This window comes from Cornus florida, unplaced genomic scaffold (assembly GCF_030987335.1).
Source record: "Cornus florida cultivar Cherokee Brave unplaced genomic scaffold, ASM3098733v1 CherokeeBrave_3.0.0_Hap2_Chr07, whole genome shotgun sequence".
Lineage (NCBI taxonomy): Eukaryota > Viridiplantae > Streptophyta > Magnoliopsida > Cornales > Cornaceae > Cornus > Cornus florida.
In genome coordinates this window covers 756438-771337 of record NW_026775577.1, presented here as the reverse complement: position 1 = coordinate 771337, position 14900 = coordinate 756438, and the positions used below count along the sequence as shown (strand labels likewise).

At 34.1% G+C, this 14900-nt stretch overlaps 1 protein-coding gene across 1 annotated transcript; it reads left to right on the top strand.

Annotated features, from left to right (window-relative positions):
- On the top strand, window positions 1-2378 carry LOC132267388 (NAC domain-containing protein 104-like). The gene is made up of 3 exons (XM_059768554.1): window positions 1-409; window positions 1651-1916; window positions 1995-2378. Exons 1-3 carry the CDS (start codon window positions 244-246, stop codon window positions 2241-2243), a joined length of 681 nt encoding a protein of 226 aa, XP_059624537.1. The 5' UTR covers window positions 1-243; the 3' UTR covers window positions 2244-2378.
- Window positions 2379-14900: the final 12522 nt, after the last annotated feature.

The window sequence follows — 14900 nt, the reverse complement described above, 5'->3', positions numbered from 1 at the left end:
ATAATAGGATTGGGAGACTGTGGCTGTCGTTATTCTTTTATCCATAAATGGAAGTCCAAATGCGGGTAGGACTTGTGTTTCTTGTCTATATAAATATATATCATTTTTCGGGGAGATTAAGGAATTACACAATCCATAAACCGTTGTATCATTTGTTGTTTGGGACAAAGAAGATCAATAGCTTCTTGTACTGTACTTATATTATTATTATTATTAATTTATTCGAGTATCTATCTATCATATATGGAGATGGGAGTTCCTAGTGGGTATCGCTTCCTTCCCACAGAAGAAGAGCTGCTTGGATACTATTTGAACTCGAAGGTCTACTCTGATCCAATGAATAACAATCTCAACAATGTCATTCCTGACCACTATGATGTATTCCACACCATTCCAGAGGACTTGCCAGGTAATTTATTTCTGTTTGTGTTGTGTTGTGTGTCTGTGTATATCTATATATATTATTATTATATATATATCATTGAAACGAAATTGAATGAATGTAGTTGATTGAAAGAATTTGCAATTGGATAGAGTTGATTGAAACAAATTATACTTGAAAGCTATAGATCTATATGGTTTGATATTGAAACGAATTACTAGTTGGATATTGCAACGAATTGGAGAGAGTTGATTAAAATCTCTTGTTTATTGATATTGCAACGAGTTGATTGAAATCTCTTGTTTGAAAGCAATAGACCTATATAGTTGATAGTGAAACGAATTAGTATATGGATATTGCAACGAATTGGATATAGTACACTTGAATGGTGAAGGATTATTTTAGGTCAACTTGAGGTTGAGGTTGAGGTTTTTGATGTGTGACCTTTGATTTGATGAGAATGACAATTGGAGTTTGGACCTAATGATAGAATCGAATTGACGAGAGAATTCTCTCCTATTTGATAGCAATGGATCTAGATCTATATGGTTAGTTGGATATTGAGACGGATAGGATAGAGTACCTACACTGGTGAAGGATTATTATTGTAGGTCACCTTGACGTGTGGCCTTCAGTTAAGGATTTTAGGATTTGATGAGAATGACAATTGGAGTTTCGACCTAATGATAAGGGATAGAGTGCACTTGAATGGTGAAGGAATATTTTTGGTCACCCTGAGGTTTTTGATGTGTTAAGGATTTTAGGACATGATGAGAATGACAATTGGAGTTTCGACCTAATGATAAGAACTTGGATAGAGTGCACTCAAATGGTGAAGGATTATTTTTGGTCACCTTGAGGTTTTCGACGTGTTAAGGATTTTAGGATTTGATGAGAATGACAATTGGAGTTTCGACTAATGATAAGAACTTGGATAGAGTGCACTTGAATGGTGAAGGATTATTTTTGGTCACCTTGGTTTTTGACGTGTTAACGATTTTAGGATTTGATGGGAATGACAATTGGAGTTTCTGACCTAATGATAAGAACGGAATTGACGAAATGATTGAAACGAATTCTCTCCTATTTGAAAGGAATAGATCTATATGATTGGATATTGAAACTAGAAACGAATTATTGGAGATTTCTCTTTGAAACAAAGAATTCTAGCAAATTAATTTCTTTTTAAAACAAAGAATTCGTTTGAAACGAATTATCTTTTGCAGACTGTATTGTTTTAGATCCCATGATTAAATTCCCTTTCACAGGTGATCGTAGGGACAAAAGATATTTCTTTGTCAGATCTTCTGAGGCTAACAAACTCAACATAATCAGCAACAGTGGCGGCGAATGTGGCGGTTATTGGGAGGCCATTGGCACAGAAGAAGATATTGAAGTAGTATATAAAGGCAAACAAGTGCATGCAATGAAGAGATTGCTGGTTTTCTATAGAGAGACGGACTTACCAACTCCTTGGATCATGCACGAGTATCACCTTGTACACTCTGATGACAGCATCCCCAATTCTACCAAGGTATACAATCAAATACTCCAACAACACTCATTTGAAGAAGAATTTCTATGAATTGTAATCTGAAATTTTTGTGTGTAGAAATATTCCAGAGCAAAAGATGATTGGGTGGTTTGTGTCATACGTGAGAAAAAAAGTGATAATGACAGTGATAGTGGTAGTGAGGAAATGTGGGTGAGTGGGCCTTGTGTTATGGATTTAACATCCGAAGAAGACGACTCAGAGCTTCATCAACCTTCCTCTTCCTCTTCCTCTTCCTCTTCTTCATGTTCAAGTGGTGTCAAGCAGCCCTGTCCGAAGGAATCCGATCAGGAAGTCTGCAGTTACTAATTTTTTTTTCATAATGTTTCGTTATCTAATAAATCCGCAACAAAAAATGTATTGAGTTTGATTAATCACTTCTCTATTTAATATTGAGTAGAATTCACATTTTCTTCTTGTATTAAAGTTCTGTATCTTTAAAAGTTTGAGTAATTTTTCCTTTCTTTTTTATAAGACTAATTTTGATTTTGTGTGTTGTGGGAAAGAAAAAGATGCAAAGACTTTGGAATAGATCCGAAAGAGGGTGAGAGTATAGGCAAGAACACGAGGATGGTATGGAGCATCTGCTACGGCTAACAATTCCTGTGCATCTGTCTTTCAATTTAATGAAATCTATATGACTTTCTATTGCACAGGACAGATGTAGGGGTGGGGGGGTGGGTTCTGGTGGGTTTGAGCCCACTCCAAATTTTATTTATTTATTTATTTATTTTTTTTTTCACTATACTAATTTAAGTCCAGCCAAAAAAATAAATTTATTAATAGAATTAGTCTACCCAATCACAAACTCAAGTCAACTTAGCTATCATACTAAAATAAAAGGCCCAAGCAATTTATAGGGCCTCAAAATTTATAGACCCATGGATGATAAGTGGTTAGAGAGGAGAGGATAAGGTACTCTCGAGCATAACAATCCAACCACTAGTATTATAATTTGGGGCGAATTGCAAAAAACCCCCCTTTGACTTTCACCTCTTAGCATTAAACTCCCATTATGAATTGTTTTAGCAAAAAATTCCCCTCAACTATCATGAGGGGGTATTTTAACTGATGTTTGTTTGGGGGGTTATATTTTGGACGAAAATACCCCTTAAATAGTTACCCTTTTTTCCTCTTTTTTTTTTTTTCTTTTTTTTTTTGTGCTTTCTCTCCCTAACCTCTCAATCTCATCCATTCAACCTACCTTAAACAGGATGAAACACATATATTCCACAGTTTCTATATATAATTAATAATTGAAGCCAAGTGAGAGAAGAGAGAAATAGGATGAAATCCAAAGGAAAAAAAGTTTCAACGAATTGGATCTTTGAAACAATAATATTGGATTTATTACAGATAGAGGCATAATTAAGGATGATTTGGGATTTTTGATGAGTTATTGATGGATTGTTTCCGCCTAGGTTTTAACATGAAGGTGAGAGACTGTAGTAAGTTTGCCCATCGAAAATTCATTTTGAATTCCCAATTATTTAGTTTAAATCAGATGGTTTATTAACTAGTGAAATCACCTTTAAGCCATTCATGAACTGTTTAATAGCATAATTCATTAAAATCGAAGTCTCAATGTTATGTGGTGGGTTGTAATGGCAATGGTGGGATGGAGGAGATTGAGAGGTTAAAAAAAAAAAATTGAGGGTAAGTGTTTAAGGGATATTTTCGTCCAAAACATAACCCCTTAAACGTACATCAGTTAAAATATCTCTCAAGATAGTTGAGGGGGTTTTTTTGCTAAAACAATTCATAAATGAGATTTTTTGCTAACAGGTGAAAGTCGAGGGGTTTTTTTTTCTAATTCGCCCTATAATTTATTATTAAGTAAAGGACATTATAAGAAAATAACAAATCCTACTCAATCATATTTTTGACTTAGCAAAAGCACCATAATAGCATATAAACAGTTGTAACATTTTGGACCAATAAGAATTGAATATTCAAACCTCACACTCATAAGTCTAGAGTCAATCTTAGCCATCCATATTAACTAAGAAAACACAACCAGACAGATCTACAACTGTTCGATGCCGTTCACACGGATAGCCATTTTCAACCCGTTGGATTCACTTTTACTCCCCACACCTTTTAGGGCGAATCATTTCAGCCTCCCCAATCGCCTCCATCTTTATACTCGTAAATATATATTTGGATAAAGTACAGTCACACCCCTAAGGTTTGGCAAAAGGACAGACAGATGAAAGTTACTCACTTTTTGGACAATGACACCCCCTCTTTTGGAAATTCTATCCAAACAAGGCCTTAAGTCATATGAAAAGACAAAATTACCCCTCCATATTAAATTCAAATATATTATAAAATATCATACCTTGCAAAATGACGCTATAGCCCCTCATATATACATATATACACAGAGAGGGAGAAAATGGACTCTGAAAATGTTCTCACCACTGACGAGGGCGGTGGCGGTGGCGGTGTACCCATAACCTGATAGCGACGGAGAATCGGCGTCGAAACGTATGGCAACGAAACGTTCCAAGAACCGGACGGAAGAGGAAGCCTGGTAAAGCTGTGAAATTAGTTGCCGTCGCCATTGTTAGTGGCAGTTGCAGTGGAGGAGGGTGGTTGGAGGTTGAGTTTCTTGGAGGTGGGTTGTTGTTCTTGGAACGTTTACCAGGCTTATGTCATGTGTATGTTGTGAGTCTACTGTTTGAGTTCATGTGTATATGTGAATTTTCCATATATACAAATATTAATTGGTTTAGATATAAAAGAAAATTGCTAGATGCAATTGGTCCACAAACTGTGATTGCTGGAGATCTTTTATTTTTATTTTTATTTTTATTTTTATTTTTACTTTAATGAGTCTGATAGCTAGAGATCTTCATCACTAGAAAGTATGTAAGAAATCTGCAAGATCTTTGTTGACCTAATGCTCCTTGCCAATGGGGATTTCGACTCGGTTAAAACCCTAAAATTAGCATTAGACCAATTCACCAAGCTTTCTGGACTAATCATTAACAAGTGCCTGAAAGTAGCTTGTTGAAAAGATCACGAGCAGAGAAAATTTCTCTCATATGCTGTTAGACTTCAGTTGGTAAAATCTTAGTCAGGCACTTAAACCTACTGGTCTTGCTTGTTTGGTTAAGAGAAGCTGCTAGGCCATTCATCAAAACCTAAGTAGGGAATGAGTCCAACTTCTACTCCTTTTGGATGGATGACTGGCTCCCCCAGTGTCCACTACTGCCAGGAATTGAGCCTAATGTCGTGCATATTCACATCTAATGCAGGTGTGTTGTAACCATTCTCTATGATTTTTTTTTTTTTAACCCGGTAGGTAATTCTTGTAGAAATATTTATGATTAATAAAAAAAAATTTGAGGTTCAGAGAAACAATTTATTTATAATGTGCATTCCTTTTTAATTTTTTCCATTAACAGCTTTTATCCTCTATATCCACCAATCGAAGGCACTCCAATAGATTTTTCACTTGCTCCATAAGCTCTTCAGATATCTTCTATATCCAGGAGCGGCACCGGCGGGAAACAAGAAGCTCTGCTGTGAGCTTCTCGGCGGTTCGCAGCGTGATGGTAGCAATGGCGACGGTGGACTCGGCTGTGATGAGGAACTGCGGCGGTGAGCTCGGTTGTAAAGAAGACTTTGTTTGGCTCTCCTGTTTTGTATGTGTGTGTATTGATATACACATGTAATTTTGGGTTTCGGTTTGGGTTTGGGTTTGATCTAAGGGTATTTAAGTCAATTAAAATATTAATTTTATATCAAAGGGTAATAAAGTCAATTCATCATTATCAGGGTCTCTTTGTTCATTTTTCAAACTTGAAGGGGTGTCATTGTCCAAAAAATGAATAACTTTCATCTGTGTGTCCTTTTATCAAACCTCAGGGGGTATGGCTGTACTTTACCCTATATATTTTTAACGCAAATCATTTCAGCCTCCCCAATCGCCCCTATCTCTATACTAGTTCTCAAGTCTGAACTTGCCCCCCCCTCCCTCTCTCTCTCTCTCTCTACAACTGCAAACTAGAAAATCTACGAGAATCAGAAGTTCAAAACCCATATATTTCAGTTTATCTATCTGTCTGCAAAAATCAAAAGTTCAAAACCTATATCGGCGTATCATTTTAGATTGTTCAAAAAATCAAAACCCATATCTTTCAGTTTCCATTGCCCACTGTTCCACTTCGGGTTCACCGTTCGCAAGCTTTAGCCGTTGTTTCTCAACTCTCAAGCTTGCCCTCCTCTCTCTACAACTGCAAACTTGTATGTATGGGTTTTGTTTTATTTTATTTTTTCTAAATCAACAAATCAAGCTCTGTATTTCTTGTTTTGCAAACTAAATCTTATTTGGTGAAATTTTTTATGATCTTTTTTAAATATATATATATATATATATATATATATATATATATATATATAATATAAAGTATTAAAATTTGTTGTGAGACAATCACCGTAATATACATTAATATATATATATTTTAATTTCTGTAACTTCTTTTTTGTTGACAAGAAAATTTGAATCTGGGCATGAAAAAAAAAAAAAAAAAAACTTGAATTGGATTAGAAATCTGTAGAGATTGAATCTGAAACAATTTTTGTCAACATGCCAAGCTATAAATAATTTTTTTTTTTTTTTACAATATAAAGTAACAAAATTTGTTGCAAATATACATTTTATTTCAGAAAAATAAATATATATATTTTTTATTTCTATAACTTTTGTTTTGTTTTGTTTTAGAAATGTGCAGAGAGTGAATCTAAAATAATTTTTATTAACATGCCAAGCTGGAAATCTTTTTAGAACTAAAAAAAAAAAATCATAACAAGAACTTTGACAAGCAAAAGTACTTAATATAGAGTAAAACTCTAAAGTTACTTCTTGAAAATTAAAATACTTACAAAAAGCATGCTTTGAAGTGAATTCCATAGTGTTGGAGAGGGGCTTGCCGTGAACAACCTCACACTCTGCTTCCACTAGTAGATTCTCAAATAGGATTAGTAAATTGGTTAAATGAAGAGATAGGGTACTAAATGGTGAATTGTTCAGTAATAATTTGTTCAGGAATAATTTGGTAATTTTTTTTTTTATTAATTACCCAAATAGGATTTTCTATATGCCTTAGTCAGTTAATTGTCTAAAGAAACATTATTAGTTAACTAAAATTGAATTAAACATCAGTTGGTTTTGGTTGATATATTTTGATTTAGCCCATCCCATTGAGAAATCCTGATGTTTTGTTTCACATAGAAATACAATCTCTGCAATGCACGAAGGACGTATTCAATCTTTCTGCCATATTTTTATTTTCAAATCTTGGTTTTTGATTTTCTTTCGTTATTAGAATGCAGAATATCAGGTTTTGAAGATTATTCCTAAATTGATGCATTGTACTTTGTTATTGCATTAATTTAACATAAGAGCTGAGTATAATATGTGTTAATCGCACCTACCCGTAATCACACCTCTCCCTACGGATAGGTATCCAACATTTTGATTGAAAGTATAGTTGGGTTGGGTTGATACATGATACAAATAGTACTTTGATGGTGGTGTTTTAATTATTATGAGTGAGATTGTAAAACTTCTTCTTCACAACTTTAAGTGTTTTCTTATTTTTAGGGTTAGCATCGGGCCTTAACATTTAGCAAGAACAAGATTCAAGAAACACGCATCCTCAGTCATCACGTAACAAACTCTTACTTTTTCTAAAATTTTAATTGGCATTTTTAATTATTGGTTACGTTTATTTATTTATGTTTTACATACTGATTTTTTGTTTTTGTTTAATTTATTAATGGGAATTAAAGACTTTGAAGTTTAGTTTTCAATTTCAGAATATAAGTTTTACAAGTTTATTAACGCTTTTAAAACTTTTCCTCTTTTGTCCTAATAATATAGGTCTCTTTATTGAAAGAAGAGAGCTGATGAGAATGGGTGGATTTGGCAAAAAGAAAATAGGCTTGTTTTTTTTGCTTAGCTAATTGAATTATTTAAATCCCCTTACCAAAATAATGATCTCGAAGCACATATTGATGATATTCTTGTGCCACAAAATGCAACTTTTCTAGTTTCAGGAACTAACGGCGCAACTCCAAGAACAAAATGATAAACTCCATGAAGATTGTCCCTCCTCAACATACTGAGGGCAAACATCGAGTTGTGAAAGAAATTATTTCTAATCTACTTTAATTTTTTTAATATTCTTTTTTGTTATTCTAGTAATTTAATTTTTTACGAACTGTTTAGGTTTAAACTGGTTTTGGTTATGTTAACATAATATATTGATAAGAGTTGTTAAAGGTAATGTTAAAATGCCTTGTCAATTTAAGATTAAGTTTGTGATGAGCCAACCTGAATTGGACTTGAGTTGAACTTGCTTGAACATCACATATTGCTTGGATTCTTGCTTAAAAAATAATCTTTTTTAGGGGAAAAATCACATAACCCCCCTGTACTAACCCCCCTGTACTAATTTTTTAGATCAAAATGCCCCTACTAAAATTAAACACCCCCCTGAACTAACAAAACCCATCAAGTTGCCCCGAAATGACAAAACTGCCCTTCTAAGTTAATTGTAAATTTAAAACTTATAATATTATTGTAAAATTACAAAAATACCCTTGAGTTGGTGGGTATACTGTTCATCTCCATCTTCCTTTGATTTCACCATGGCTAGAGTTGTTTCAATAGCGTCCGTCTAAATCAACATCATGATGATCCAATGAGAAAGGCAGGTAGGACAATCCATGAATGGCAATTCTGTTGTTGCAGATAACATCAGGAGTCTCAATGTTGACGTTGCTGATCCTGAGGGGGCCCGACGCATGCACCACCAGATTCTTCCCCTCTTTCATGGTGGGTAACTCTGTCAACGGCGGCAACCTTTCCAAATCAGAGGCAGTGAGCAACATGTTGGGTACGATGTGGAACCTCAAATTGCGAAAGTAGATATTGAAATTACCAAAATTATGGAGGGAAGTATCACCGAGAGTGAACAACATCATGTTGTGAAGGCCCTCTGGTTGATAGTACTCCATCTGTAGCACTACACTCAGCCTGCCATAACCGCCCGCCTGCAGACGCACCATCGCATCAGTTAGCATCATCGCCATGGAAAGGAATGTCTCTGGGTACTGCTCAATATTCGGTAGCAGCTACGGATAATCTACCAAAAACTACGAGCACTGTGGGACCATGAATCCTTCTGTGATTGAGATCGAGATCATGAAGAAAAAGACGGACGCTATTGAAACAGCTCTATCCACCTACCATCTCACCACCACTCATCTTCCATCTCACCGGTACAGTCGGTACAATTGACAGTGATTACGTGGTGCTCACCTTGTTTCTTCCCTATCTGGACCAATACGACATCGTCCTTTATCGGCGAACCCATTTTGGAAACCCCGACGATAAGAATTGACGGAATTTCAACCGGAATCGATGAGTTGGGGTGTCCTTCGGCGGCGGATATTCAGGCGAAGACGGAGTCCGATCAATTTGGACTGTTTCTAGCTACTTACAAGAGGAGCAAACAGAGCAAAAATGTTGCCGAAGTCACACAAGGAGGTCCAAATCAAAATTTTAACTTGACTGGGTTGGTGATTGTGGTAACGCCGCCGCAGAAGGTAGTGTTCATAACAACACTTTGGTTCTTACCTTGCTGGCGGTGAAGTTGTCAAATTCGTCCTCGAGCTTCTGTTGTAACTCATCGGAGTCGTGTCGACGGAGAGGACGATGGCGCCCCAATCGGCACCGTAGAGGACGGAGGTAGGGCGGACGTGGAGGAGGATCACATCGTCCTTAGGGCGGAGGTAGTTTTGTACCTCCCTCTTGACAGTAAAGGCACTCTCGTTGCTAAGGTCGACGATGATGGTGATGCGGCGGTGGGCTCCGACGGTGGAGAGGGGGAAATTAGGGGAAGATGGCTGGTGTTTGAAATCAAAAGGAATATGGTGATGAATAGTAAACCCACCAACTCAAGGGTATTTTTGTAATCTTATAATAATATTATAAGTTTTAAATTTACAATTAACTTAGAAGGGCAATTTTGTCATTTCGGGGTAACTTGATGGGTTTTGTTAGTTCAAGGGGGTGTTTAATTTTAGTGGGGGCATTTTGATCGAAAAAATTAGTACATGGGTGTTATGTGATTTTTCTCCTCTTTTTTATTATTTAATGTTTCACACAGGATATTTTAATCTTTGGCCATCTTAAATTAGTTAATTAGGTAAACACTTTAAACAAGTTAAGCAGGTAAATATGTTAAACAAGTTGTGTTTGTTGTGTTTAACATTATTCTTTTATTAAATAGATTATACGTGTCGTGTCATCATGTTATGTTCGGATTGACATGTTTAGTGTTATAGCTTTAGTTTGACATGAGAGGCTAGTACAACCAATGCCTTTCAATGCGCATAGGCTTTGTCCATCCTGACATGACAACAATAGCAATTAGAAAAATGCTCTTTGCTTCATAAAGTAGCATCGAGAAACAATAAATTCCTGGGATGAACCGGTGACGTCTTTGCAAATAATTGGTTCTGTATAAAGCAAATCAAATTTGCAAAAGTTGATATCCACCAACTTCGGGCAATCGGAAAGCATGTTATTACCTTTCTTTTATTGATTTATAGAAGATTCGAGTCATTTCATCTCCTGCATCATAAATTAAGAATGGTAAGAAAGAGAGTGAATTTTGATTTCATAGAAAACTCATCAGTGGAATTTGTGTAGTTCAATTTCAATAAATACATCAAATCTCATTCAATGACTAAATTTACGGTATAAAATTCAAAAAGTTCCTATGCTTTTTTGCAGCTCCCAGCTGCTACCACTCTCAAAGCTGATAAAAAAATAATTCCGTAGGCCTCATTATTTCTCTTCAACCAATACCGAATCTATACCAATGTGTTCATTTCCATTAAAGAATACAACACCACATGGTTTTTCATCCAACCAATTGTCCAAATATCACCAATTAACACACAAATTTTTAGACGAATTTTCTTGATTTATTCTTATAAGGTCATGAATTTTAATTCGAAAGTTAAATATATTTGCAACTGTAGATAATATAAGTCAACTCAATCAACCGAAAAATCTTGTTGAATCAATTCATATTTATAAATAGTCGACCATATTTCTTCAATTCATTGTAGGTTTAAACAAATTAAAACATGTGATTTATTTTCATAATTAAAGTTCTAAAAGAAAAAAATAAATCTATAATTAAAGGAGTTTTTAAAAATTAAAATTGGTAAAATCATATCTAACAGAACTATGTTATAAGAAAAATTAAATAAATTGACTATATTATTTATTAAAAAAAATACTTTAATAAAATGTGAATAAAATAATCTAATTAATAACTTGAGTGTGTTTTTAAAATAAATATTATTAAATAATTTTTATATTAATGTATTAGATATTAAAAGACTAATTTTATTACTTTAGCTTAAAACCTCAAATTACAAAATGGAAACCATACTTATATGGTAAACCGGGGCGTTTTTTTTTTTTTTTTTTTTTGCCCTTTTCTGGTTCAATGAATACAGTGGGCACGGTTAAAAGCGTTGAAATCAATGCTGATTTTTTTATTATTTTGGGAAACTACTTAGAGGATTTTTTGTTATTATTATTTTTATTTTGAACAAATACTTAAAATAAAAAAATTTAATTTCAAGAAAAGGTAGCACGGTTTTCAAAAAGAAAAGATAAAAAGCTGTATCTCATTCATCGACATGTCAGTTTATTGTGATTAAACCATACATCAGAGCGTCGGTGGGGTGGGTCCCAGTTGCCATAAGGGTTAATTATTATTCTTAAAACTCGTCCCACCATCCCAATTTAACTCCCAAGAATTAAATTCATATGTAATTATGTATGGGACACAATTAAGTGAGTGTCTCTGGACTATTACTTGTTCAAGTAATTTTTTTACGAGATGGTGAGTGGACTTTATATTCTCATCCTAATTTATTATGGTGAAATTTTTTCTTTCTGTGCATGTGCACGTAGGCGAAGTTTTTCGTACCATATAAAATGTTACATGTTGCATGTTATTATGTAGCATAGATTATGACAATTTTTTAAAACTGTTAGAAAAAAATTAGGGCATATTTGGTACGTTTTTTATTTTTAGGGAATTAATTTTTTTGAGTATTGTAACTTTGAAAACGTGTTTGATAAAAAAATATTTTGTTTGGTATAATAACGAAACGTTTCCTGAATAGAAGTTAAAAATTGAAATATCAATCCGATACTTTTACATTTTTCTGCACCGTAAAAAAATGTTTGAAATGACTTTTTTGATTTAGCTATTATATTTTTTAAAATTTGTAACACTCTTTTATCAAATACATATATTTTTGTTTTTACTTTAATTATTTTTACAACAAATAGATATTACCAACCCAATTACTATTCAAAATACCTTATAATAAAATATATATTTTGTTTTTGATTAAAAAAATGCAAAAAACAACATTTTTCCTTGACTTTTTTTTTTTATTATTTTTATCTTTTCCTTACAAACGCGTTCATTAAGCTATGTTTGGTACGGTGAAAAAAAAATAATGATAATATTAGTCATGAAAAAAAGGGAAGGGAAGGGAAGGGCATGATAATTTTAACTCCTATCGTGTTTGGTTAATTAATGAGGAAAAAAGAAAGAAATGGATAATAATCATGTTTGAAAAAAGAAAGAATAAAAAACTATTTTAATAAATTTATTATTATACCTTTTTATATTTTAAAAGATAAATTTATTTTTCTTGAACGGCTAATATTGTTTTTTTTAATTTGATCATATATATTAAATAATAACATTTTCAAGACAACAGGAACATTAATTTGAAAATGACATCAAGGCCATAGAGCGAGGCGTGTAACTTTTTTTGTATATGGAATGAATGCTTGTGGATTGAGATTAATTTGATCATATATATATATATGTATATTTAAAATATAAATATATTAATAACTATTATTTTATAAAATAAAAAAGACAAAGTCCATTATAATTAAATCCAGCCCATATTCTGAACGCCCATCTATATATCAACTCCTCATTTCCTCTCAGCAACTCAATCACGAATATCACGGTCAACTGAAGGATCACTTGTGTTATACTGCAATTAATAGTCCCCCCTACACTGAGTCACTCAATTGCAACAAAAAAAGCAAAACCCCTTTTTTTTTTTTTTTTTTTTCTCTCACAATCCTTCAAATCCCTGAATCCAAACACCCTTAGGCTATGTTTGGTAGGATGGGTTTGAAGGGGGAGGATAACATTAGTTAAAAGGGAAAGGGAAGGGAATGATAAGTTTAATCCTCAATCGTGTTTGGTTGATTAATGAAGGAAAAGAAAGGGAAGGATAACAATCATGTTTGGGAAAAGAAAGGAAAGGGAAGGATAATAAAAAATTTCCTATTATGCACTTTATATATTTTAACAGATAAATTTTTAGATTTAAATATGCAACAATATTTTTGCCCCAAGATTCGGTTCTAAGGCTCAGTTTGGTAGCAAATGCCACATTCATCTTCTCTTTCCAAATCAATATTTCAAAACTCAACAGCACTTAACTAATTTATGCAGTGGTATTGATGCTAAGCAGCCCAACTCTGCCATGAGAAAATCTGCGCGTGTGCAGCTGATTAAGAATGGGAAGAAGATCGCTGCATTTGTACCCAATGATGGTTGCTTAAACTATATTGAGGAGAATGTAAAAGTCTTCGACAAAACTAGTGTAGATCTTCTTTAATTGCTTGCTTTGTGTTGTAGGACACAAAGCAAGCTAAATCTTATAAAAGGAGCCAGCTCAAGTAAAAGTGGAGGAGGCTCCAATATGAATGGAGCGGGCTCTACTTTAAGTAGAGGAGGCTCCAATATGAGTAGAGCAGGCTCCCAAAATGGGAGGCGGCTCCTTTCAAGAAAAATTGTTTTGGGAACCAATTTTATGTCATGTTAGGTGGCAGAAGTAAAACAAAGAAAAAGAAGTGCAATTTACCCAAAAATAAAAAATAAATAAATAAAATGTAAATCACTTTTATTCCTAAAATGAAGTTGAAATAACATTCATACTCAAGAGCACAAATGAATTTCCTATTAAAAGTTTGATTTCCTTCAACAAAAAAGATGATAAAATCAACACAACAATAATAAAGTCAATGAAATAAGCATATTGGTAAGTACTGAAACAATCAACAGATCGCATAGAAAACCCAATTACTAGATCTTCCTTCAAGCAAGTAACAACAGAGAAAAGTAAAAAAATGATCATTAATTTAATCTTTAAATTTGGCTTCTTACTTTTTTGGGTGAGAGGGGTTTGATCACAAATGTAATCAATGATGATCAACAACATAAAACAGTAAGTTAGGTTCTTTCTGACTTTGTTTAAAAAAAAAAAAAACTTAACAACCCAAGGCATGAAGTGGATCAAACATACAGATCCACCAATTTCTTGCAAATAATGACCCCAAATTAGGAAGTGCCGAGATATAATGGGAATAGGACACTTGAAGGGAGCCGGCTCAACCATGATCATGGAGCCGGCTCTTATGGGTTTTTGAGAGGTGCCGAGTGGAGCCGGCTCTTCCTTTTTGTAGAGCCGGCTCCACATTTTTTTTGGAGCCGCCTCAAGTAATTGCTGGAGCCGGCTCTCTTGGGCATTTGAGAAATCCCGAGAGTTGGTGTATGCAGGCCAATAATACAGGCCCTAATATGAAGAGCAAATTTGAGGGTAAAATTGGCTTAATAAATATTTTGTATGCCATTGCCTGCCATTGCCTTCCCTTTCCTTCCTTATCCTCCCAATTTTGAAAGGTTAAAAAATTACTATACGTTGCTTATAAATAACCCTTCAAACCCCTCCCTCTCCTTCCCTTTCCCTCCACTAACTTTACCCAAACACAATTTTTTTATTACCCTTCATCCCCTTCCCTTCCCTTTCCCTTCAAACCCA

Coding starts and splice junctions, on each gene's coding strand:
- LOC132267388 (XM_059768554.1), top strand. CDS start 244: ATGGAGATGGGAGTTCCTAGTGGGTATCGCTTCCTTCCCACAGAAGAA. Junction 410..1,650: donor CATTCCAGAGGACTTGCCAG/GTAATTTATTTC, acceptor TCCCTTTCACAG/GTGATCGTAGGGACAAAAGA. Junction 1,917..1,994: donor GCATCCCCAATTCTACCAAG/GTATACAATCAA, acceptor TTTTGTGTGTAG/AAATATTCCAGAGCAAAAGA.